General features: G+C 41.6%; 2 protein-coding genes and 1 pseudogene across 2 annotated transcripts; 1 reads left to right on the plus strand and 2 right to left on the minus strand.

Moving 5' to 3' along the window:
* Nucleotides 1–201: 201 nt before the first annotated feature.
* Nucleotides 202–4124, plus strand: LOC100278530 (uncharacterized). Its single transcript, NM_001151774.2, has 2 exons — nucleotides 202–845; nucleotides 3750–4124. Exons 1-2 carry the CDS (start codon nucleotides 502–504, stop codon nucleotides 3811–3813), a joined length of 408 nt encoding a protein of 135 aa, NP_001145246.2. The 5' UTR covers nucleotides 202–501; the 3' UTR covers nucleotides 3814–4124.
* Nucleotides 4125–6406: 2282 nt separating this feature from the next.
* On the minus strand, nucleotides 6407–21613 carry LOC100384297 (5'-3' exoribonuclease 4). Its single transcript, NM_001352075.1, has 22 exons — nucleotides 21162–21613; nucleotides 20959–21061; nucleotides 20793–20869; nucleotides 20522–20713; nucleotides 20314–20433; nucleotides 20169–20231; nucleotides 19896–20030; nucleotides 19619–19783; nucleotides 19307–19384; nucleotides 18164–18250; nucleotides 17650–17721; nucleotides 17350–17448; nucleotides 15793–15863; nucleotides 13715–13843; nucleotides 13542–13618; nucleotides 13374–13414; nucleotides 13219–13293; nucleotides 12979–13130; nucleotides 12793–12897; nucleotides 12622–12697; nucleotides 7896–7972; nucleotides 6407–7658 (listed from the first exon to the last, which is right to left on the minus strand). Exons 1-22 carry the CDS (start codon nucleotides 21366–21368, stop codon nucleotides 6887–6889), a joined length of 2973 nt encoding a protein of 990 aa, NP_001339004.1. The 5' UTR covers nucleotides 21369–21613; the 3' UTR covers nucleotides 6407–6886.
* Nucleotides 21614–23100: 1487 nt separating this feature from the next.
* LOC103627968 (ribosome-binding ATPase YchF-like) lies at nucleotides 23101–27097 on the minus strand (annotated as a pseudogene).
* Nucleotides 27098–27163: the final 66 nt, after the last annotated feature.

Genomic DNA, 27163 nt, shown 5'->3' on the forward strand with positions numbered 1-27163 from the left:
GAGTTGGTCAAATTCTTAATTCTGTGCTCCAATATTAATATCTAAACGGGTATTATATAAATTGATTTAAAATAAAATTAAAATATACACTTTACAAAACTGCGACTTGGCAAGAAATGAATGGAGGCGGACAGGCGGGCGGCTAAAACTCTTTCATTTATTGGGTTTCGGTTCCTGTTTCCTCCTTTCTCTCTCGCAATTCGCACACAGCCTCCTCTTCTGCTCCTTGTCTCCCTGTCAAGCTAGTAGACCAGTAGTAGTACAGCTCCTCAGCCCTCAGTGCAAGATTCAACCTGCTACAGTTCTCCTTGCTTCCGCAGTTATCCTGCACAGAGGTTCGTTGTTCCTGTTGTTGGCAGGCCCTATTGTGGTTGCTTTCCGTAAACAGCACCTCGATCTGCTCCTCGGGCAGTCGCCAGATTCGATTGATGCGGGGCGCTCTTGGAGCCAGGGGCTGTAATTTTGTCAACAGCTTCCCGTACTCCCCCATTCCCGACTTTGATGAGGCTCTCCCATTGTGAGAGCCACTGCGCCGGCCCCTTCCGCTTCATCCCCTGCCTCCTCCCATCCAAAGATGCCAGCCGCGACGCTGCCTCCGCGCCGGCGCCGCGCCCGGCCGCCGTCGCCGAGGAGGAGCCGCCTCCGGTTCAGAAGATAGAGGTGCCGGAAGCCGGAAAGGACGGCGACGCTGAGAAGCACGAGGATGACGAGAAGGCGACGGCGCCGGCTAAGAGTTGCCTGAAGAGAACCAGCTGCGGCGATGACAGGTGTGCCGACAAAGGCAATGTAAAGTGGCTGGATTTGCTGGGGAAAGATCTGACAGAGATTAAGGAGTACGAGCCAAGGTATATCTCATCCTTCTCGATGAACTTTCCGCGTAGCGTAGCCTCCGCTTGATGGTTGAATTGCTACCGCGTGCTGCTGATGTTCTGTTGCTTATACATTATTTTGGTCAACTAGATGAGTTTTCTACATGCTTGGATTTTGGCGAGCTAATTTTGTGCAAGACATGGTTTTTATTAAATTAGTTTGTTCTGTGTAGACTTGAGCCTAAGTGTGAAAACATGCTTATATGCCAGCCAGATAGGATCAAATATATTTTCCATTTGTTTAGGTCCGATGACGGCTGGCATTGTCGCTCTATTCTAGGGATAGAACAAGTCTACTTGTACTAAACAACTTGGGAAGCTTGGTGAAATGATTGTACACTTGTAGGTGTACAAACCCAGCAATTAAGGAGATAGTATTTTTGGGTGGCACTGCATTTATCTGTGCATGATTGTACACTTGTAGTAGAGATTAAGTTTGCATTTTCTTTTTGTTCAGATGTTCATTCCAATTTTGTATATAAATCACAATTGTGGAATTATTGTTATAAATTACAGAATATTTTAGCTCTTAAGAAAAAAAAACACGGATAGAAAATTACACTTATTTTTCGATAAAGGAAGCTTTATAATAAAGGTTACCAAGAGTGATACATTAAGAGGATACAAAGTCTTGGTATACAAACTTTCGGCCTCTGCCTAACACAATAGCTTTCCCAAGCTAACGGCATTCAATCCAAATACTAGATCGCCACCCATGCGTCCGGGAAAAAAACCGAGGCCGTTCGCACCAAGAGTCGCGATCCCTCCAAGCCAACGGCCGCATCTCCTCTCGCTGAAGGATGGCCCAACTTGAGAGCTTATGTGCTGCCAAATGGATAAGCTGCAAAGAACACACGAGTTTTTTTTCTCAAAAACTAAGTCATTTCTACAGATCAGAGCGCCCAGCACAACACCGCCGCTCCAAGTAGAAGTATTGATTTCAGTACACTATTAAAACTTTGAAGCCAATCCCTAAACATATGGTCACACTTATATGCTCACATTTACGATGTTCTGTCAGCTTCCTATTTGTATGTGCTAGAAAAAAAAAACACCGAACAGTCTGAGTGCACGGTTTCATCTGAGCATACTTTCTCAATTTTATATTTTTATTACATAATTTTATACTGCTGTCGGTCGGTGTTGATCTTTATACAACACCAAACAACAAAGCCTTTTAGTTCTAAGTAAGTTGGGGTAGGCTAAAATAAAAAAACCTAACAACCCACAAGTTAACTCTTATGCAGGTTTAAATCTTGAGTATATCTCATCCTTGAAGTCTCCTTTTACTGTCTCTTTTCATGTCAAATTCGGTCTTCTTCCTCTTTTCTTATTTCTATCGTGCCTTATGATCCCACTGCATACTAGCGCCTCTAGAGGTTTCCGTTTGACATATCCAAACCATCTCAACCGATATTGGGCTACCCCTAGGCTATCATGTATATCATAACTGTAGACTCGATGCCTTCTTGTACGACCATCAATCCAACACAATAAACACATTTTCGTAATACTTATCTATTGAATATGTTGTCCTTTTTAGACCAATATTATGCAACATACAACATAGCAGATCTAATCGTCATCCTATAAAAAGCCTTTTATCTTATGTCATACCCTCTTTTCATATAGAATGCCAGATGCTTGATACCATTTTATCCACCCTTCTTTGATGACTAACGTCTTCATCAACATCCATGTGTCTCTGTAGCACTGATCCTAAATATCTAAAGGTACCCGTCACTTGCCTTATTAAGAAAATGACTTCCATAGTTGACCTTCTAAGCATGGAACCAAACTGGTTCAAAGAGATCCTTGTTATTCCTCTCAGACGATGCTTGATAACTCTCTCTTATAGCATCACAATATGATTCATCAACTTAATTCCCTAGTAACTACTATAACTTAGAATATCTCCCTTATTCTTGTAGATCAGTGTCAATATACTTCTACTTCACTCGTCAGACATCTTGTTTGATCGAAAGATATGGTTAAACAACTTGTTTAGCCAGACTACACCTATGTCCTTAAGGCATCGCCCTTATTCTTGAATTCGACGACAAAGCCCCTAGCTGCCTAAGGTGTCATAAAGAGACATCCAACTGAAAGGATTTTTGGTTGTATCACCATTCCCCCAATTGAACAATTTGTCAAAATATTGTCGTCATCTCGTCCTCATTCACCAAGTGGTGCTCTGTTTCATGAATCCTAGTCATCCTATATGTTTCCTTCTCTTCTTCCTAGGCTCTAGCGCTAGCTCTAGCTCTACCATTTGTCATATTTACAGCTCGTTTTGCAGTATTATTTGCTATCTTATATTTCTCTCATACCATGGTACAGACTTTTGTAGCATTTTTCTTTCTCCTTGAGAATCGGAGTAACGATGCGATGGAGACGACCTTAGAGTGGCCATATAAAAGTGCAGAAAGATCATTGATAACAGGCCGATAAAAAAAATCAATGAAACACTTATTATTGGTCGTCACCACGTTCCAGTAAGAAAATCCCTATCCACCTATCGGCATCACCCTATTTGACCTCACCTTAAAGATTCGACTGCTCTGTAAAAGCTATCGAAGTGACAAATGTAGAGGACCAACGTCACTTTCATAGAAGGGTGCACTAATATATATGCCATGTTGCTATTCAACAGTTCTATCTTGAATGCAGCAATCAAAATCAAACAACAGGTCGAGGGACATTGCTTTCGTCCTTCTTTTTTAGTGTTGGGGATATCACGTGCACATCACTCTCGACTAAACATCTCCCACATTTGGATGGATTAGCTTGATTTACCTGGCAGACCGCCGCTGAACCTTCCCTGCTGGAGCCTTGCTGGTCCTGCTAATCTCACGCTGTGCCTCTTGTGATTCCATACAGCGAATGCGGAGACCTGCTTGACGACGGAGACGGCATCTCGACATGTGTTTGCGTTATCCAATGAGTCAAAGAAGAATCCCGCTAATTCTGGTGACGGGGAAAGAAGGGTGGTTCGCATCGGCCATGATGCGTTCTTTCCGGTCGATGGCCAGGGTGTCTTGTTGCTAACCTCCATGAGCTCCGTCGAAGATGCCCAATTAGCTGTTGTGTTGTGTGTAAACCAGTCTCATCAGTACATGCCACTGTATATGCTTCGTAGCTTAGCCGTAGGTTTGTATCAGTTTATCAGGTCTATGTGCATCGGTTACTGGGTAGCATAGACAGGATGTAACCTTTTTGTAAAGCTTTTATACTAGGGGAGAAAAATGGCTTAGTTCAATCGCATCTCGAGGTATAAATTGGATATATGACATCTTTTGTGGAGAATGTCACTCTGTCAGTGACACACCGTGTGGTAATTTCCAGAACTTCATTGGACAGAACGCGCTCAACTTCAGACTAATCGGATAGATAGGAATATGATGTGTGTGTGTGTGGTGGTGGTGGTGGGGGGGGGGGGGGGGGGGGGGGGGTCAAATTACCCCCTCTCTCTCGACTAGCGCAGAATTCAATTTTTTTCTCCTCCAAGTACAGAAACATACCAAGCAAAAGTCAAACTTTCCCTCAGCTACAAACAAAAGCGTAGACGGTTCCTTCATCTTTCAAAACTCGACACGTGACCTTTCTGGTTATTTCTCTCAGTACTTTTTCCATTTTTATATTTATTCTAATTAAATCTTTAAAAACGTAGGAAAATCATAGAAATCTATAACATAAAAATATCTTATTTTGTAGGACTTTACTTAGTAGATCTACACGGTGAACATATGATCTAATGATAAATCTATAACTCAATGATACAAAAGCATATATCTAAGTGATATAAAAAAAACTTTGTACTAAAGTATATCATATCATATATTAACTGAGTTATAGATTTAATTATAATGAGCACGAAATCTTTATTATATCTCAAGAAGCAAGTAGTCTGCTATAAAAAAAATATGATAATTATCTGGGCCATAAAAACTGTAGCTATGAATATATTACTAGAGCACAAAAAAAGAATGCACTAAAGTCTATCGTCAACGGTTACTTTATCTCATTTCTTATTTTAAACAATACAATCTATCGTGCGAAGTAGTGTTTTAAATAGTCATATACATAATCTACTGAGCACAGCCTAATGTGGAGTCTAACAAAACTAGATTTTCAATTTTATGATTTTTTGTCTACTATATTTTGAAAAAAGAACAGATCCATAATAGATGTAAAAGAAAATGAGAAAAGACACCGAGGCAAATAGTCAGGTCATGTGTCCGTGTTTTGGATGACGAGTGAAAAAGTTCTGTCCGGTTGTTACGTAGGCTCGCTACGTGCCTGGGTGGCTTTGCAGACTTGCGACGAGGTCGACTCGGTGTGGTGTGTTGCCACTGAGCGCTGTACCGGCACTGCGACACGTAGTGATGAAACTGGTAACCTAAACTGCTAGGACAAATTTAATATTTTAAAATAGATATATATAAAATTTAATGATGATCTTTTTTTATGTTGTCAAACACATTAATATAAATATAAATAAAATATTACATAAATTTTTTAATGTATTATTTGCTCCCTACAACATAAAAAGTTAAAAAAAATTACCGAATTTATTTCTAAATCCATACCGAAGTTTATATCTATTATTTGAGAAAATATAGGATGAATTTGAGGTTTACCTTTTATGAATCTTAATAATCTGGATGTTAAAAACAAAAATACAAACTTGTATTGTATATTCTATATTATATTTATTCGCAATCATAGAAAAACGACTAAAAAACTGATTACTGAATAAATACCGTTTCCAACCGTTTTCATCCCCCGCACGCTATTTGTTTCGTAATGTTTGAGGGAAACGGAATTCAGCTAAACTTGCAGTAAAAGCCACGGAGACTTCCTTAAATAGCCACAAGGAATCACCACTAGTGCACTAACGGGGTTTGGATTTATTTATTTTAGATAAATTAGAATTTACTTAATAAAATAGTCTATCTAATTTCAAATTTAACAATTTATTACTTTTTAAAGTTCAGATATAAGTCTATCTTAAATTTATGGAGTGAAGCAGAAATAATTTTGGGATGTTTGATTTAATAAATCACTCTATTAAAGATAAAGTGATGTATTATAAGTCCATTCCTCGATTTAACAGGGTGACACCATTTCTTATATTAGTACTAAATAACTAACTATGAGGAATACGGGGTTGATGAATTAATTTATTTCATTCCACAAACCAAACAAAAAATGAGAAATAAGAAGATAATAGACTAGCTTATTTCTAAAAATCAAACACCCTGCTAATAATAAAAATACAGTACATAAATATCTCTCATATGTTGCTAATAATAGTACATAAATATATTTCACATAAAATTATAATTAAGCTGCTAATAATAGTATATAAATATATTTCGTATAAAATCATATTAACTTAATTGATCTTTGCCTAAATTATTATTATTAAAATCGAATTCAAACAGTGCGTAATGGGAATTTGAACACCATGTTTGCATCCCAGAAAAGAAAAATATATATATTATTCCATGTCCTAATTATGGCACTCGTTAAGCTCGAGAGGAACATGTTCTTTTCAGTGTTAAAGACTCAACTTGGTTCAACGGTACAATGAAAAATTCGGAATGCTTCCTCCTTTCTCAGAGACACAAACTGCTCAGTTTGAAGACCACAAGCACATCTGCCCCCAACTTCCATGAGATAGAGCAGGAGCAGGGCAGTTGAGCCAGCCTCCGCACGGGTCTATGTTGAATATGCAGCAGTCAGCCAGCACAAAACAGTTTCAGCTATCCAACTAACAGCTTTACAACAAGCAGTGAATGCCCATACCATGTCCTATCAACTAAACAAAAGCTGTGTCTAAATCCCCTGACCTAAAATTTAGCCGACTCCTTTCCGGGTAATACAACAAACAATTCAACATCGAAAGGTAAATTGTGGGAGGGATACATGGAAACCCTCTGCTGCTATCACCAAGAGCCAGCGTATTCTCTCCACGCACATTAAACTTGGCGTGTGGATTTGCAGCAACCCAGTTACCCTTCAGGTTCTTCCTGTTTACCTGGCTCTGACAAACCATTAACATTAGTAGCTTGAGTTTTGACACGGTATACCTTGGTCGCCTGCTGCCTCTTATCCTGTTGAGATCTTGGGTTATCCTGCTTGGGCTGTCTGTCTGGAGCTGTCCTTGGATCGAGTTTTGCAGGTGATACACTCATGTGGCATCCACTTGGTTGCTTACCAATCCAGTTACTGGGAGGTAATGGTGGTGGAGCCCCATTTACAGGTCTCTGCTGCGGAAATCCCCCGGTTTGGAAAGGTCGCTGAGGTGTAAAACTGATGTTCTGCATAGGCCGCTGGGCTGGGGGTCCAGTAAAGTGAGTAGGATGTGGTTGATTGGGCCAGTACCCGGAATTCTGCATCCTGTTATTTTGATGAGGCCTTGGCCCTTCTTGGATTGTCAGTTTAGACATTGATGCACGGATACCAGCATCATGACTTCGGGAGTCTGGCCGTTCTAGTATCCGCATGGGCTGTCTGTTAGCTTGAGAATCACCAAAGAATTGAGCGTGAGGGTTTGGAACACTTCTAGACATGTGTGCATGGTATGGATTATCCACAAAACCCCTCTCATACCCCAATGGCCCAGCAGGCCTTGGTCTGTTTCCAGGGCCATAGGGTGCACCTCTGTATGGCATATAAAGTAACCCAGCAGCATTGCCAGATCTGATCTGGAGGGAGTTTTTCACCAGTCGGTGTGCAGCTTCTCCTAAGAGAGAACCGGACAGGGCTCCAGAAACCTGAGGCCTGTAAATGGAAAGAAATCATGATGGTTGCAAACAGGTTATCAGATTGCTCTGGCTACAAAAACAGGGTGAAAAGCTAGTCAAGATGAAGTAAAAGTGTGTTGATCTAAATTCGCAAAACAGTGCACAGCTTATAATTATATCATTTCAAGTGGATGCCCAGGCTACTGTAGTTCCTGAGTACTCTAGTGCAAGTGCAAGTACTCTGCAAAAACATCATGAGATATATCAACCATACCTTTCTCTTACTTGTCGACGACTATTATCTTGATGCCACAACACAGGAAAGGGTTTGAAATCACTAGGCTTCAGTATCTACAAAATGGTACACTTGTTGGATCATGAATTTATCTTTAAAATGCTTATAGCAAACCAACATCTAAATCGATAAAAATGAAAGACCACCATATACTTCAACTAATAATAATGATAACATACTTATCTAAAGGTCATGACAATGCAATCATGAATATTAACAGAGAAAGGTAATTAAAAGATAGCATCATCACAAAAGAAATTATTATGCTTCTGGTCAGAGGTGGAGTTACGTTAAGTGAACACTACACATCCTGCAAGCTTGGTAGCAAAAACACTAAATAGAGTAAATTCCAGGCTTAGTTTCTAAACTTGCCCCCCCCCCCCTTCCGGAAGTTTTGTCAAGCATGCCCCCCTCCGCCAAGAATTTACGTTAAGTGAACACTACACATCCTACAAGCTTGGTAGCAAAAACACTAAATAAAGTAAATTCCAGGCTTAGTTTCTAAACTTGCCCCCCCCCCCCCCCCTCCGGAAGTTTTGTCAAGCATGCCCCCTCCGCCAAGAATTTACGTTAAGTGAACACTACACATCCTACAAGCTTGGTAGCAAAAACACTAAATAAAGTAAATTCCAGGCTTAGTTTCTAAACTTGCCCCCCCCCTCCGGAAGTTTTGTCAAACTCTGCTACTGCTTCTGTTGCTCCACATTATAGGCTATTGTGCATTAGTGCTTTGATTACTATTAAACAAAAAAAATGTCAAGTTGATGGGTGCAAAGGGTAAGAAAACTAGTCGTACCAACTAGGATTCGTTTAGGTATTTGAAATGTAGGGTCGCTTGCAGGTAAGTTAAGGGAGTTAGTAGAGGCAGCGACTAGGAAACGCGAAAATATCTTATGCGTCCAAGAGACTAAATTAAAGGGTCAGAGATGAAGGAGGTGGACAATACCGGCTTCAAGCTTTGGTGCACAGGGACAACCGCAAATATAAATAGAGTAGGAGTTATTGATAAGAGCCTTAGAACAGTTTGGTGGATGTGAGAAGGCAAGGAGATAGGATCATTGTTATTATGGTGTCGCCTAAGTGTCCAGGCGCCCACCTAGATTCATCGTGGGGCAGCGCCTCGCCTGAAGCCGGCTAGGCGGACGCCTAGAGCTTCAGGCGTCATGGCGTGGACGCCTAGGCATTGTCTAGGGTCACCATGCCGGTGGCCTAGGGTTTAGGGAGGGTAAAAGTTGCGGTAGTATTTAAGACACAGGGAAACATCCCCCGCCTAATCTTTTCCCTTCCCACTCTAATCGCCGGACACCGAGGACGGTAATCCTTCCCCCTCCTACATGCTTCGTCGCGCTCAACGTGTCGTGCCGCCGCCTCTATTTCGCGCAATGCCTAGGTAGCTTAGCTGTGTGCGCGCCACGCCTAGGTAGCCTACTTTGTTGCACCCCTACTGTTGTCGAACACTATTGATGAAGTTTTGAGTATTGACTAGTGACTATTGTGATGGTTGTATAGGACATGATATGCATATATACCTTGGTCGTCTAACTATCACCTAGACGGGTGCCTAGGCGTCCAGGTGCCCCAGAGGCGACGACTCGCCTCGCCGGGGCGCCATGATAACCATGGAAAATATTGTCTTAGTCAAGCTTGTCATGGGTGATTTGGTCTTGAACATAATTAGCGTGTATGCCTCCCAAGTGGCCACGATGAGAGTGCTAAAAGACTTTTCTAGAAAGACTTAGATGGCATGGTTAGAACTATACATATTAGGGAGAAGTTTTTTAGAGGAAATCACAATGGGTATGTAGGTACAACAAATGCAGGTTTTGAGACGGTTCATGGAGGTTTTGGGTATGGTAGTAGGGATCAGGATGCAGGAAAAATCTCAGACTTTGTGGTAGCTTTTGACCTGTTGATAGCCAACACTTTCTTTAGAAAGAGAATCTCATTTAGTGACCTATAGCAGTGGGCAACACTCTAGTTAAATTGACTTTGTCCTTATAAGAGAAGGTAAACGAACATGCTTGGATTGCAAGGTGGTACCTAGGAGTGTATTGTCTCTCAACCTAAGCTTGTGGCGGTCTTTTGTTTTCAAGTGTGTGTTCGTAGGATAAACAAGCCAATATTGCGAGAACAAAATGGTGGAAACTAAATGGGGAGACAACAGAAGTCTTCAAGGAAAGAGACATCAAAGAGGAAACTTGAAAGAAAGAAGATGGCACAAACACATGTGGGAGAAGATGGCAACCTGCATCGCAAGGTGGCCTCAAAGGTGTGTGGAGCAACCAAATGGAGTGGAGGCGAAGCTAAAGATACTTGGTAGTGAAACGAAAAGGTCCAAAGGGCCATTAAGGAGAAGAAAGAAGGCTATAGACATTTATACCATGACAGGAGTGTGGACAACATAGAGAAGTACATGGTATCAAAGAAGGCCACAAGCGAGCTAAGTGTGACAAAGGGTAGCGCGTACGAGGACCATTACCAATGTTTGAGTACGAAGGAAGGACATATAGGATTGTTAGGGTACATAAGAGTAAGACAAGAGAATTCAACCAAGTTAAGTGCATTAAGGATGAAACATACCACCTCTTGGTGAAGGAGGATGAGATCAGACATAGATGGCGAAAGCATTTTGACAATTGTTCAATTTAAAGAATGGGGAACTCTTTTGATGACACTAATAGGCGCTTTGTGTGTAGGATCAAGAATCTAAGGTTAGAGAGGCATTGAAGTATATTGGTACGGATCTAGAAGAACAAGGGAGATATTCAAAGTTGTATTGATTACCAGGGAATGAAGTTGATGAGCCATACTATTAAGCTATGTGAGAGAGTTATCGAGCATCGTCTGAGAGGAATAACGAGTATCTCTATGAACCGATTTGGTTTCATGCCTGAAAGCTCAGCCATAGAAGTGATTTTCTTATAAGGCAAGTGAGACAAGTGATGGAGCGGTATAGGGAACAGAAGGACGACCTACACATGGTTTTCATTAACTTGGAGAAGGCTTATGACAAAATAACGAGGAGTGTTATGTGGTGGGATTCGGACAAACATAAAGTTCCAATGAAGTACGCCAAACTCATTAATGACATGTACGACAATGTCGTGACTAGTGTTCGAACAAGTGACGAAGACATGGATAACTTCTCAATTAGAATAGGACTACATCAAGGATCAGCTTTGACCCCTTACCTTTTTGTCTTGGGTGATGTATAAGGTCACAAGGGACATACAAAGGGGATATCTCTTGTGTATGCTTTTTGCGGACGATGTGGTGCTAGTTGATGAAAGTAGGGAAGGAAAAAATAGAAAATAGGAAACTAGAGTTGTGGCGGGAGACGCTAGAGTCCAAAGATTTTAGATTCAGTAGAACTAAAAATAAATATATGAGATGGGACTTCAGTGCTACTACACGTGAGGAAGGAGGTGTTAGTTTAGAAGGTCAAGTAGTGACTAGGAAGGATACCTTTCGGTATTTAGAATCAATGCTAAATAGAGACAAGGATATTGATGAAGTTGCTAGCCATAAAATCAAAGCGGGGTAGATAAAGTGGCGTCGAGCACTTGGCGTCCTATATGACAAGAGGGCACCATAGAAGCTAAAAGACAAGTTTTAAAGGATGGCGATTAGATTTGTTGTGTCGTATGGTGCAGAACATTGGCCTACAAAAAGATAACATATTGAGCAGATAAGTGTTACGAAAATGTGTTGCATTAGATTTATGGTCATACAAGAACGTATCGAGTCTCGAACAATGATATATGTGATAGGCTAGGGGTATCACCAAGACACCAATTGAAGAAAAAGCTTGCCCAACACTGGTTAAGATGGTTTAGGTCCTGTTTGTTTCAGCTTTTTCCAATTTCTGGCCACCAGAAGCTGATTGAGACTGCCGAACACCTAGCTTTTCAGCCCGCTTCTATGAAACTCACTTTAGTCAAAACCATTCAACATCAACGTGAACACAGAATTGACCGAGTCGTTGCGATAGTAGGAAACCGTCACTTTATCTTCCTCCACATATAATCTCCACGATACTCAGATTCTCTCCACGGCCAGATTTTCCCCACAACCAAATTCTCAGATCAGCTCCTCAGAAAAAAGCTGAACCAAACAAGCTCTTAGACATGTCCAACATAGACCTCTAGAGACACCAGTGTGTGGTGGTATTCTAAGACATGATAGAAATGTGAAGAGAGACAGAGGAAGGCCGAAGTTGATGTGGGAAGAGGCAATAAAAAGGAAACTCAAAAGGATGGAATATACCCAAGGATTTAGCCTCGAATAGGAGTGCATGGAAAAAAAGCTATCCATGTGTTTAAATCTTGACTTGTGGTTTTCGTTGGGTTTCAACTCTAGACTACCCCAAATTGCTTGGGAATAAAAGGCTTTGTTATTGTTGTTGTTGTCATTGTCAAAAAGGTCGTCGACACGGGAGGAGGGCGTGGTGGCTGGTGGAGGAAGAGAAGAAAAACCTAGCTTTGATACCATAATGAGAGAATTGAAACCCTAACCGTAATTGTGGGCTGGGGATATATTAATATAGCCAAGTAAATGGGCCAAGGCCCATTAGAGAGGTAATACACAGTTACGCTAACACATACATTGGGGATCTTTTTAAGGAAAAAATAAATCATGTTCACACTTTCATGTCTCCAAAATTATATGCATTGAAAAGCACATTGGGTCCAGGACTAACAAGTACCTTCGCAGGTATGATGACCCCCGCTGGAGGCTCTGGGATGTGTTTGTGATACTGAGGATTGAGATAGGCAGCATTCCTGAAAAAATGTAGAAAAAATTATAAATATAGTTCTAGTAGATTTAAAGGGTAGCTTTTAGTTTACAATATGCCTTTACACGATAAGATGCTTACAAAACTCTGTTCTGAGCAATGCCATTGAACCCCTTAACTGGAGAAGTGACAGTGACACTATACCAGTTCCTTTCAGATAAACATAGGAATCCATTCATTCCACCACTGCATATAGTCGACATATCCAAAACAGTAAATAAATGAGGGCAAAATAATCCAAAACAATGTATCTAACATTCTACCAACCTAGCAGCAGGCTCAATGGGAATAACATAAGGGTCTGTTCTTGATAGATGGTAATAGTTCTGATACAGGAAGATAATCTGAGTGATCAATGGATGAGTATCTCTAACGTAAATTATGTCAAGCATAGTCCTATTCCTGAATTTCTCTTCTTCCTGCGAAAGCCAGCAAAAATAAAGCTCAGCCAAAATGGAAGTCACAAGCCCAGATGGTTAAAAAATAAGGATTGTAACATATACATACTGTCAAAGTATCTTCAAGTTTTCTTGTTTCCGCAAGCAGACGCCTTTCATCAATAAAAGGCAATTTTGCAACACCCTGAGTAAAAGAGAACATAAACATTTCTACATAACACAATTAGTAGCCTGAAAGAAGAATGATTTACTCATTTGCATTACCTGCCATGCAAAACGTTTCCCATTCATGTCTATCTCAAAATCTGCAGGTACAATATAAGGCTTTAGAAGCAATGGATAAATATGATTTTATGGATACACAATATCACCCTATGCATGGGGCAGTTTTCAGGTAATTTCGTTTTTGCTTTACAAAATAGATGGTGATACCTTTTGGGTAGAAAGACTTCAACGGTGAATCTGGATCACTCATCAAATCCCCATAGTATTTTGGCAGTGCATTGGAGCTACAGAAAAAAAAAATAGCGGACATCTCAGAATCATTGCTTTGACATTCTTTCCATCTGAACGTGGAACAGATTCATTTGCATAAGGGGGCAGACCTTGCAGCTGGTAGGGTTCCCATTAGTTGATCAAATGGCTTGAAAGGTTGACCCAAAAAAAAGGTTATTTCCAATTCAGCCAAGCCTTTTAGATCAGATGCGAAAGGCGCATAATGATAGGGATAAAACCTGACGTGTGGATGAAAAGCCATGGTTAACATTTGACCTAAAGAAGAGCACGTGTGCTTCTGAGAAGAGCATGTCAATCTATGCATGTTGGTTATGGCAGAGGTAAAAAGGGTTTGCCAAATTATTGATTTATGTAAAACAGTGAACCCTGAATATCAGTAAGTTGCCATCAACGCACAAACAACAGAAAACAGTGTCAGGAAACAGGTGCAAATCACTAAAGACATGAGCCATATCTAACTGCACCACCTATTTTGGAGATTCCACAACCACAACTGCAGCATAGCTTGTTGCATGGCAGACAAATAGCAGAGTTTTTTGTTCTGCGGTCATTAATTTTGGTTTGCAAGTCGTAGAAGAGGATGTTGACATGAACATAGCTTGTTGCATGTGCAGAATTACGGCATATGGTAGTATCAATGAAATCAGGGGTCCGAATTGGGTCATCTGGTTAGTGGTTACCATAAAATTAGATCTTAGATGTATATATCGCATCTATTTGTGTAGTTAAAAAACTTTAAGAGAACCTACCTAAAGTGGACATAATGTTTTAGTGCAAGCCATTGATAAAATTAGAAGAAGTTTCCTTTGGAGAGGGCGCAAGGAGGCCAGAGGTGGTCACTGCCTGGTGGCCTGGGGCAGAGTCTGTAGACCCCTACAGCTGGGCGGTCTTGGCATTTCTAGTCTTAAAGAACTTATCCGGGCCCTGCGCATGAGATGGCTTTGGCTCCAAAAGACTAAGCCTAACCGACCTTGGTGCAGCCTTCCTATCCAGGTTCCAGATAAAGCAAGGGTTTTCTTCTCGATGGTGTTGACTTCAAAGGTTGGTAATGGGGCTAATACTTTGTTCTGGACTGATAAATGGATTCATGGGCAGAAAATTGCAGATTTGGTTCCTAAATTATTTGATATCATTCCAAAAAAAATCACTAACAGAAGGACGGTTCAGGAAGCATTGACAGATAGAAGATGGATTGCTGATATCACAGGATCACTCTCGGTGGGAGTATTATTGGATTATCTTCATCTTTGGAATTTAATTTCAGATTTTGAGCTGCTGCCAGACATAGAAGATAAACATACTTTTAGTATTGCTGCAAATGGGACTTATTCTGCTAAGGCTGCATATGATGGGTTGTTCATCGGGTCTGTGCATTTCGGTCACTATGAAAGAGTTTGGAAAACTTGGGCCCCCTCTAAATGCCACTTCTTCCTCTGGCTATCAGTGCTAAATAAATGCTGGACAGCAGATAGGTTGGCAAATAGAGGACTTGATCATCCGGAGAAGTGTCCGCTTTGTGACCAAGAGTCCGAAACTTTGGATCATATTTTGGTTTCTTGTGTTTTTGCGAGAGAATTCTGGTTCCGGCTGATGTGCATTTTCAAACTACAAAATCTGGCTCCTACACCTAGTACGGTGTCTTTTACGGGTTGGTGGTAGATGATTGACAATGGCTCTGGAGATATGATTATGAAGGGTGTCAACTCCCTTATTGCCTTGGGAGCCTGGATTATTTGGAATCATCGGAATCGAATTGTCTTTGATGGAATCTCCCCTAGTGTTTCTGCAGCTCTTTGTCAGGCAAGGGAGGAACAGCAGTTGTGAGAAATGGCAGGAGCTAAGGGTCTCTCCTTTCTTGCCGCAACCATCAGGGGCACCTAGCTGCCTGGTTTATCGTTGATGGGCTGGTTTTGTTTTTCAGGAACTGTTTGTTCTTGTTTTTTTCTCTTCTTTTTTCTTTGGTTTTTTATCCCCTCTGGGGAGGTCTTTTGTACTATGGTCTATTTTGGACCCTCTTTTCCTTCTACTTAATATAATGATGCGCAGTTCTCCTGCGCTTTCGAGAAAAAGTGAAGAATAATACTTTCACACTCAATCAAGTGATGTTTTATCTTCCACAGGAAATGCAATAGCAAATTCTCACAGTAGATGGTCAATATTTACCTACCACTGCCATGAACAAACACCTTGATAGTAGTATCTCATAACCCAACAAAGACCTTCCACGTATTTCTGGACCTGAAATATGCATAGATAATAGACAAATGAAGACAACAACACGGGACCCATGTTGACAACAAATGGCAACCGAATAGCAGTAGACAGTATGCGTAACCACCTATTCCTACCACAGAATGGAAGAAAACATCACAACAACAAAGCCTTTATCCCAAGCAAGTTGGGGTAGACTAGAGAATGAACCCAACACTAAGTAGGCCATGGCTCAGGTATGTGGATTGTAAAATGTAAATTCACTTTGTGTGCTACACTGCTACTACATCTTTTATTTGGGTTTCATCTGATGGCTGGATTTCAAAGTTGTTAAGGGGGTAAGACGACTGACCTCCTTTTTACCTTTTAAGCGGTAAAGCGTAAGGCGAGTCGACGCCTTAAATATATTTAAAAATAGAAAAATGTTGATATTTGAGAAAGTGTCTAGGACAAAAATATTAATAAAGAAGAGGAAAAGGATAAAGAAAAGAAAAAGAATAGCTCAGCCGGCCCAAGTCAGCCCACCCTGGCCCATTAAAATTACGTTAGCCCGCTTATTCACTCCTTCCTAGCCTTCCCCCTCTCCCAGGCGCACCAAAGTCTCCTTCTCTCTCTCCAACCGCACCAGCCGCCTTCCTCTCTCCCCTCCCAGCGCGCGCTCTCTCTCCCGAGAAATTCCTCTCTCCCAGACGCTTCTCCCTCTCTCCCAGCCACACCAGCGCCTCCCTCCCTCTCCCCGCTTCTCCCGCTCTCTCGCAGCCACCGCCGTCACCCCGACCTCGTCGTCGCGCCGCCCTCCGATGCGCTGCAGCAGCAGCCGTGCTGCAGCTCGCAGCCGCCTTAGGCTCTAGAGCAAGGCGAGGAGGACGCTTTACGTCCCTGGCTCGCCTTACCGCCTAGGTGCCGCTTCGCCTTGACAACTATGCTGGATTTTTACTACGGCTCATCCAACCTCATGACCTTCCTTTCCCTTGACTTGGGACCAGTATTTTTAAACAAGATAGATAGAATTAAAAAATAAAAATTCACTTTGGATGTAAAATAATTTATAGCATTATAGTAGGTTGACACCAACCCGTAAAACCAAACTAAAAGCATTTAAATCAAGTCAAGTTTTTCCCTAAGCAAAGCCAGATCAACCTTATTAGCATATTGTGCAAATTGATCATGCAACAAACACGTCAAAACAGCTGGCTGCTTGTTCCAGCCTGTAGAGTGTATGGAAATGTAGAGTGTGAACTATTGTGGCAAGGAGAAAAGAGGCATCTCAATTGTTGACTCAGTCCATAATTATTTCCAATGCAAAAACGTCAATATTAGTCCAGTTATTAATTGTAAGTCGTAGCTGTTTATGTTGTCAAGGAGCAACATTCAGAACCTGGTTGTTGGGTATTTATTATCTGGCAAACCTTTCATAAATCCATTGGCGATGTTTTGGTGGTAACATTTAGGCACTGAGTTAGAAGTCGCTGTGATTCCACAAATCAAAATGGTGTCTGGCAAGAAAACTCACAACATCTCTCCGAACTTGAACAATGGGTTTTGATTCTGCCTCTTCTTTAAACTTATCAGCATAATAACGCTCCCTGTATCCTGGCTCTCCTAACTTCACCTGAAGGAACAAATAGAACAAGGAACATCCAATCATTACAATTACTAGAGACATCGGACATTTTTTTCTCGAAAAAACGCAGGAGAACTGCGCCTCAAATTATATTAAAAAGAGTGAAACAAAGGTCTAAAGTAGACCCAGAAGACCCCGAGCATTACTGAACAAACATATTCAAACAGCTCACAGGAGAAAAAAATAGACCTTATCCACATATTGATCCTCCTCAGAATTCTCTCTCTGCATTTTATGTTTCTCTTCATTATTCTCACGTGCCTGCAGTTTAGCAATCAGAAGTTAATTTGTCTTCTAATATAGCAATATCAATGCAAAGATCTAAGCAACAATCTTCTGGTTGTACATTTAAGTATTAACACACAGTAAGATTCCAATGGCATAAATTTTCAAATTATTTGGAAAAATATACTCATGTGAAAGTTGAAACCCAATCCTATTGAGAAGTTCACTAAAAAGGTATTAACCATTTTTTAAAGGCATCGAGTATCTTAACATGCTCATATCATGTTAAAAAATGAAGTTGCACTACATAGCATAATATGATTGACCTACTAAGGAAGTAACATAATCTCACTATAAAAAAAATATCACTACAAAATGATTTCACAACCTTCACGATGATCATATATTTGCATGCATAAAGAATATGTATTTTTTAGAGATTAATAAAGGCATTGGACGAAGACCGGCTAGGAAGTACCTGTTGAATGCGTGCCCGTTTCTGGAAAATCTGTTCTTCATTGACCGCAACAGACTGGATGAAATGTTCCACTCGGTCCAATATAACCTTTTTGTTGGAATGGAGAAAATCTCAAGATTTCAGACCTTGACCCCATGTAATAAAAGAAAAAATATATGTATTCGGCGGAGCATCAACTACTGGCTACTGTTGAATGATCAATGATGTGACCAAAGGTTTTACTTATAATTTTATGAGTCATCAAAGAACGAAGAGGGGCTTTCTCCCAAATGGCTTAAATTGTCAAGTGGTAGCATAATGAACTACCTTATACATTATGCTATTAAGCAGCATGATGTAGGAAGAACATATATCCAAACTCTGAAGGAGCAGACTAAACAAGGAAGTAAGGGCCATTCAACCACAGATGATGTATGATGAACCGTAACAATACTTGCCAAACACAATAAAGACACCTAGTAAAAATATCGGATCCATCTTCTTACATTCTAGAAACTCTGTTCGGCTGCCTTTTTTGCAGCGCTGCGGCTGCAAAATACTGTAGCATGAAATATCAATTAGTTCGTGCTACAGTGCTTTGCATCCACAGCCGCTGCCGACCAGGCTGAGTTTTTTTTTCGCAGATAATGGTACAATAGCAAATTGCCATGGGTCCCAATCCCATAACTCATCCAGAGAAAATGGGTATGAAGTTCAATTTAGTCTACAGTCAACTTGAGTAATGTTACTGTGATTTCTGTAACTCACTGGATCCTAACAATCATATTCCACAAATTGTATTTTTAAACCAATATGGTTACATGATACCAAATTTGCAAATTGATGGAATTGGTACCATTTAGCTTATGTAGTGTTTACATTCTGACATAAATGTACAAAACAGATGACAACAATAACATGAAGAGAGAATTCCTATCTAAATTGGTTTTCCTAAATAGTAATATGATTATACATTATTAATACATCAAACATCATAGTGTGTATCACATGGTTAAAAAAAGACAATAGTCCACTATAAAGCTGACCACAGGACTAGTTTCCGACATTTTTTAACTTTGTAAATATTTGCCACCACAAAAAATATTGCGATTGTATGGCTTCAAAGTTCAAACAATACAAGAATTTGCATCTGATAAACCTTACCTCACCCACATCAGTTAGGTAACCACCCATTGATGTGAACTCCGACCTGTAGATACTCATGAGAAGATTAATGGCACCCTACAGAATACAGTTGGCAATTGATCACAGTAATGGACAAATCATCTTGCAAGTAAAATACATCAACAACAACAACTAAGCATTGTAGTCCTAAACAAGTTGGGATAGGCTAGAGTTAAAACCCAACAAAAGCCATAGATCAAGGTTTTCAAGCACATGGATAGTTGTTTTCCATTCATCTTGTAAGTAAAATAAAGCGCATAAAAATATAATGGATGTTTTCGATCAACACACCTCACGAATTTCCAAAGTTGGCATATGAGGAAGAAAGTCATTGCCAACAAAGAAACACATAAACACAAAATCATCAATAAGACGTTCAAAGTTTATCTTGAAGGGAGCATCTATAATTTCCAAATCCTTTGCCAGGTATTCACGCAACACCCATATGTTAAGAAACTGTCAACAGGAAAATATTCACACAGTGAATTAACAAGAGTAAAAGATGAATTACAAATAAAATATCTGAAGCAAATTTACTGGATCAAACGGTTATATAGTTCAAGAGTACCTGGTATTTCTTTTTATGAATAGGAGGTAGCTCCACAGAATTATCAGGCTGACTAGGACCTCTGCATTCAGCAGCCAAATGCCCAACTTGACCACAAAGAAAACATTTTTCATGTTGCCCTGGCATGGAGATCACCTGTAAAGTCAGTTGAATTATGTAATTATGGAATTACTCCTAATTTACCATGAATAGAAAAAACTTAGGGTCCAGAACTTGGCCATAACTAGATATGTATAAATATACTTTCCAGCGAAGAACAATAAGAAGTTTTACCTCTCTTAAAATTGAGAAGTGAACCTCGTGAGTCGCTAGAGCAAGCATAATCAAATCAGCGTCCTGAAAAATAGAGTGGGTAACGTGTAACACAGATTTAGCTTAAACAGAAACCACTAGTAGTTTAAAAATGAGGTAAACTTACCAGGCCATATAAGCAATGGCGTGTATTGGGATCAAAGCCAGGAAGATTGCGCTGCAGGCGGATGTATGACATAATTTTGTGCTCTCCCTCTCCAGGGACATTGGAATCAGACAGTATTATCTTGAAGAATGCATACAGTGCAGATCTCGGTTAGTACCTAACTAGGATTGAGAATAATTTTACAATTCCAAGCCAGCACAGTAAACACCTTTACAGACTGCCATCCAAGCGTGTGATTCAGCCTCAGCTGTATGTAGTACTGAAGCGCCGTAGATAGTACAAACATGAACTCCGTCCCTGGAGTAATGACATTGGAGTCAATTGCCTCCGACTTCTCTTTCTGGGCTAGAGTCCTACCCTCTGCCTCAAACTCCTTCCTCAGCCTCTCTTCCTCCGCTGCCTGAGCAAAGTCAACGCAACATGAGAAAACAGTTGACACCTCCTGCTAAAGCCAAACAATCACACAGCTGTAGCCTTACCGCATCAGCCGCGTCCTTAGCAGCCCGGAATCGCCTGGACCTCTGCTGGTTCATTTTTGCCCTTGGAGCAACACCATCTACATGACAACAACAACAACAAAAAATGAACAGGCCTTGTTACTCAGAGATCTACGTGACAAATAGCGCAACTATGGCAGCGACTCACCAATGGCCATGTAGAGAAGCTTCCTGGGGCGGATGAGGCCGAAGAGGTGGTCGATGTAATCAAAAATCGACTTGAACACCTCGTCGTAGGTGGTGGGCGCCGGCTGCAAGGAGGAAACCCGAAGCCGTGAGATCCAGTGCTAAGCAAACACTGGGTAGCGGTTCCGGTGGTGCGGAATCGAACGAGCAGGATCGAATGCGTACCCGGCCCTCGGGGTGGAAGCATGGGTGGATGATACCATTCATGTCGAGGTAGAGGTTGTCAAACTCGAGGCCGTTGGGATTGGGGCGGCGGAGGTCAACGGGGACGAAGGCGCCGGGCTCGAGCTCCACGGGCTCCTCCTCCTCCGCGTCAGACACCGTCAGCGGGTAGCGGTCCGCCAGCCACCGGTAGAACGCCGGTACTCCCATCTCCGACCGACCTGCTCTGCCACCGGATCTCTTCCTTGCTCTGGACTCCCTCTCGTGGGGCGGCGCTTCTGCGAGCTCCTAGCGCCGCAGTGGCGTGCGCTGGTTGCTGCCTCCTTGGTTCGATCTGTAGGGGCGAAGGGACGAAAGGTGAGGCGCGTGTGTGCGGGGGAAGGGGAAGGAGGGGCGATGGCCACGCGCGTGTGTGCGGGCAGGCGGGCGGGTTGGGCTTCCGTCTCGGCCACAACGGCTTCTAGGTTCTAGCCCGATCCGGGAAGCCTGGTGATGGGCTGCAGTAACTTACAACCTGAAAAGTCTGCAGGAGAGGACTGCAGGTGGAGGAGGAGGAAGTATGACCGTACGATGCGTATCTTCCATGGTCAGGATCGCAACGTGGCGCTTTAAACAGGTGCTCAGAGTCGAGAGTGTCGGACTAGGAAAGTGTTGTACATTGCTAAACTCAGAGTCAGGACTAGCAAAGTGTCCTTGTTTATCTCTACTAATCTATAGGTTACTAGGTATATGCCCGTGCGTTGCAACGATATACAAAATATTCGATAAAATACACGTGCATTACGACGACTCACAAATATTCAATAAAATATAGTACAATGCTCGTGTGTCACAAATATTCAAAAGTTGTAGCAAAGATATATGTTGTTAGGTATAAAAATGAAATTTCCATTCTAAACATTTCAAAATATAGGTATGATCATGTAAATTAGGTTTTCCATAACTTACACATAACTTAATTATGTCTACTGAGGCACTGCAATAAGGATGAAATAAAAGTGCTGCTAGAACTTTTTGATTGGATGTTTTCGAAATGTTTCCACCAATAGGGATAGGTTGACAACAGAAATAGAATAAAACAAAAAAACTTTTGAAAACATGTCAATTAGGTGACATAACAGATAAGGAGGTAATGCAGCTGCTAGCAGCACATATTGAGTCTCCAAGGGGAAAAATCTGCATGTAACGATGACCCAAAACGGTATACATGTTACTGCATAAAATATTTGAGTGCGAGTACCAATGGGGTTACAATTTGCGAAATTTGTACATGAGCACGAGCACAAGGTATAATACTAATAACACTTGTAAAACCAAACCAAAACCCATAGAATAACGAGCAGCCACATCAAGGTTTTGGCCTGCACTAATCAATTACAAAATAATATTTCAGTAACTTGCAAACCTCTCAAACATAAAGGTAACAAAGTAATATAAAATATATACTTTGCAGCATCATTTATAGGGCATTCGGTATCAGTGTTTAACCAATAGAATGGCCATCTTTAGAAGAGCACCAGCAATATGCAAGTTTAATGTTAAACTAACACTAAGTGTTGAGTAGCAAAAAATAAGCAAAAACATCTTTGTAACTACATTTTTCAAAACACTAAGGCCCCGTTTGTTTCCTTTCATTTCGAGGAATTTGAATCTTACTAATGGAATAGGCTATTTTTTAGAATATGACATTCCACCACTTTCCAGAGTTATCATATAAGACTACCTCAAATTCATAGGGTGAGAGACGGAAATTGATTCTATAGATTTACATGCTATTTTTTCGATGTACGACTTATAGCACATTCTTCTACTTGCGCCTCTATAACGTAAATGTAGTATATAACTATCTCTCATATAATTTAGAATAATATACAAATATATTACATATATAAATATATAAACTTAATTAGTTTTGTCTAAATTATAATTATTAAAATGGAATTCAATTCCAACGAAACAAACGGGCCCTAAATGTAAGGTGTAGCAACACAAGTATTTTTACCAGCCCTTTCTCCCTTGCTACTCCAAGAGAACCAGCTGCAACAAAATCATTGTAGGATACCTGAGGTATGGTATTAATGATTGTACATGATTGTACAATTAGTAAATATCAAACATAAAAAAGCAGGTAACGGTATATCCAAATTCCGTAGAGGTGAAGTATTGTCGTTTGTATCTGAGATATATCATAACATGTAAATTGAAATCAGAAACTTGGTCATTCAATTCTCATCGTCGTGTACAGCTTACAGTTTCAACTCTAATAAATCCTTTATGAAAATCGCTATGAATAACTCCAGCTGCTTGTGGCGCAGTCACGCCTACATGTAGAACCACATGCAATTATAACGATTACAAAACCTCTTCAAATATTACAGTAGAAATAATTGTGAGGAAGAAGGAAGCCTGAACAAATAGTCCAAGCTTTTGTTTCCTAAAAGGACACAGTTAAAGGTCTGTCAATTTCTTTTAATTGATGGGAAAAAACTTTAACAGCACAAATGATGCACCTTGTCTCCGGTTGTGAAATAAGTTCTTAACCCAATAGATTATATGTTACTTTTACCAAATTTCCTAGTCCACTTTCAGCAACACCAAGAGATTTTAAATACTCTACTCTCTCTTCCAATGGTACCTCAGCGAGTTCAGTTTCAACCTTTTTATACATTCCATAATTTTTTAGCAAAGGTGGACACATATGGGTAGGCAACATAAAAATATAAAATTATTTAACAGAAATTTCTTAAAAGGTTCTTGTACTTCGATGTATACAACAAACCTGAGCTGGTATTGTAACCATACCAGACTACAAGTCTGATGTTGCTTTAGCCACCTCTTTGACATGAGGATTGATATCAGGTTCAGCAAGATCAGATTCCGTTACATTAGCAACATAAATGACAGGTTTCATAGTTAGTAGATAAAGATGTTTTATAACTTCTTTCTCATGCTCAGCCAAATCGACCGATCTTGTAGGCTTTCCTTCCATAAGTGCCTGCTGAATTTTTTTCCAATCCTGATTTCTCTGCTTGTTCCTAAGTGGTGCAATCAGTTAGCACATTGAACAAAAAGGTCATCAGAACGAAAGAATTTGTATGTCTTACCTTCACTTTTACTTGTGTATCTTTAGTTTTGCTCTTGTTAAGCTTATCTAACCTCTTCTCTATCTACGGTTATTACATAGATAGCAAAGAAGTTTCTTTTGAAATGCGTGATAGCAAGACAAAGTGAAATCCGTTGACCAAATTACCTATTCAAGATCTAAAAATATCAGCTCTAGGTTAATGACATCAATGTTTGATTTGGGATCGACCTTGCCATTGACATGAACTATATCGTCATCCTCAAAGCATCGCACAACCTGAGAATCCAGTAAAAAACATATAATTAGTTATTCCTAGAACCTCAACAACTAATATCTTATAAGAGGCTCACCCTATAATATTTTGCTATCTCCAACAAATAAGAAATGATAATGAAGCACCAGTAGTGAATTGCAGTGATGGATAAGGATAACAGAGTAGCTGCCAATTTTACTTCACATATCGCATATAAGTAAAATTGGACAAAAAAGGGTTACCTGATGGAGAATTGTATTAGCCTGTATAGTATAAAGATGTCAGAGGATGGCACACAGTAATTGATAGATACTTGAACTTAGCAAATATATGAGAGCTTAAGCATACGAGTACAAGAAACCAACCCGAAGTATGGAATCCACTTCATGAATGTTTGAATGGAATTGATTTCCTAGTCCTTGCTGTCAATTGCCAACAATAATAACACTATGTGTAAACTAATCTGGAACCATCTCAACTTTGCTAAGAGTTGGAGATATCCTGCCCTGCAGGTTAATTAATGACAATGACAAAACTGGTGCCTCTCCTTTGCTTGCTCCTTTGACGAGACCAACAATGTACACAAGCTCAATGGATGTTGGAACCGTCTGCAGTGACTTGTTTAATTTCAAGAGCACTTGCAAACGAGGATCAGGGATAGCCACCACACCAACCTTTGGGTTGATGGTGCAAAAGGGAAAGTTTGCAGCTTGTGCCTTCCCATTTTCAACCTAAAAAAGATTGAGAATAGAAGTAACATTAAATTATTCTTAGGAAAAAATTGTCCTATATATATTACATACATTTCTCCATTTGAAACATTTTACAGCAACAAGTTCATAGGGCAACTTGTGTAGCAGTGGAACTACACTAAAGAACAAGATATTACATGAATTTATTGACACTTACAAATTATATAAACCTACAATATCAGTCGTTCCACGAGAATATCTATGTGGCAAACGTCGAACAGTTGGCATCCACTGGAATCTAGGAGAACAAATATAGAGCAGTAAAGAACCTACACATTTCTCTCCCATCTAGACTCGTCGATTATTACAAGTTCTTAACAACATGAATTCCTCCAAGGAACAGGAAGCAACAAAACCAACAAGCTTAGTTACTGACAATGGCGTTGAACAGGGTTGACTTGCCAACATTAGGAAGACCGATGATACCGGCACGGAGGCTCATGCTAATCCGTGGGCCGCGGCTGGACGAGAACCGCCGGGCGCGGCAGGCCCGGCCCCAACGCCAGTGCTGGAGCAACGCCGATGAGCCGCACAGGGAGTACAGGGTCACCGTGGTCTGATCCCAAACCCAAAAGGAGGGCAACATGATTACCTGCGATAAGATGACCGGAGGGGATCGGCCCGCAGGGAAGAGCGCCAAATCGTCATCACGTTCGAGCCGTGATGCCGTGATAGTCACTTCAGCAGCACCACCTGGGTCTCATCTTCAGCTGCGTATTGCGTGGCGCGGTGGGGCAAAATGGACGACGGGGTTGACAGAGGATTAGAGGAAGATGGGGAGTGTAGCATCCCAAAAACCCTAATCTAGGGTTGAAACCCTAATCCACCTTTTACCCCTCCCTCCATCCTCTAATTCTAAAAGTCCTCCCCAAAAAAAAATTTCCTTCATCATATGCATACATTTTGGTTGATCACAAAGCACCTCACTTAGATTCTATTTTCTAAACACTTAGAGTATCTACAAAAGAATTTGTTCCAAAGAAAAAGATGCAAAATGGGAAATAGGAATTAGAAAGTAAAAAGAAAAAAAGAGAAAAGCTCTCTCCCCCCCTGCTGGACCGAATTCCGGCCCAAGCCCGCGACCCCCCCTTTCCCACGCGCCCGCGCTCCCCGCTTTCGGCCCAACTGCGGCCTGCCTCCGCGCGCGCGCGCCAGCCCGCTCCTCGCCCTCGCTCTCGCTGACAAGGCGTCCCCACCCGTCAGCCGCTCCCTCTCTCGCGCGCTCGCTCCCACTGGCAGACCGGCCCCACCGGTCAGCCGCTTCGTCATCCTCCCCGCATACGACGCCCCGTCGTCCCTTCACCGCCGTCCCTTCCCCGCCGTCTCTTCACCGCCGTCTCCTCGCCGCACAGGAAAGTTTGGCACCGCTTCGTCCTCCTCCCCTTGACCAGCGTCCTCGCCAGTACCGCCCCGCCGTAGCGTCCCCTCGGCGGCGCTGTGCGCCATTAATGGCGGCACCGGGAAGCTCGCCGGAGTCAGGGAGCTCCACCGCTCCCCTTGCCCCCGCGCGCCTATAAAAAGCTCGCCCCGAGCTCCTTCTTCCTCGCACCGGCCTCGACCACTACCCTCCTCCCCTCGCCCGAGCCCAATTCGCGAAGCCCCGCCGCCTTCCCCCTCTCCGGTGAGTCCCTCCCCCTCTTCTCTCTCCCTCTCTGTTGGCCCAGCGAGCGATTAAGTTAGCCTAGCAGCTTCATCACCTTGCCGCAAACGCAATACACCACTCCCCCACCCCGATTGCTCGCCCAGAGCTCACCGACGGCAACCCCGCCGCGAAGCTCCGCCACCTCCCCGCGGACAGCCCCCTCCCGACCTCCTCTGACCAAATTGAGGCCACCTCTAGGTCCGCCATCCCCTCCCCATGCTAAGACACCTGCACATTGCCCAAGAACCGGGCCACCGGCGGCGAACCGCCGCC

This window comes from Zea mays, chromosome 5, assembly GCF_902167145.1.
Source record: "Zea mays cultivar B73 chromosome 5, Zm-B73-REFERENCE-NAM-5.0, whole genome shotgun sequence".
NCBI lineage: Eukaryota > Viridiplantae > Streptophyta > Magnoliopsida > Poales > Poaceae > Zea > Zea mays.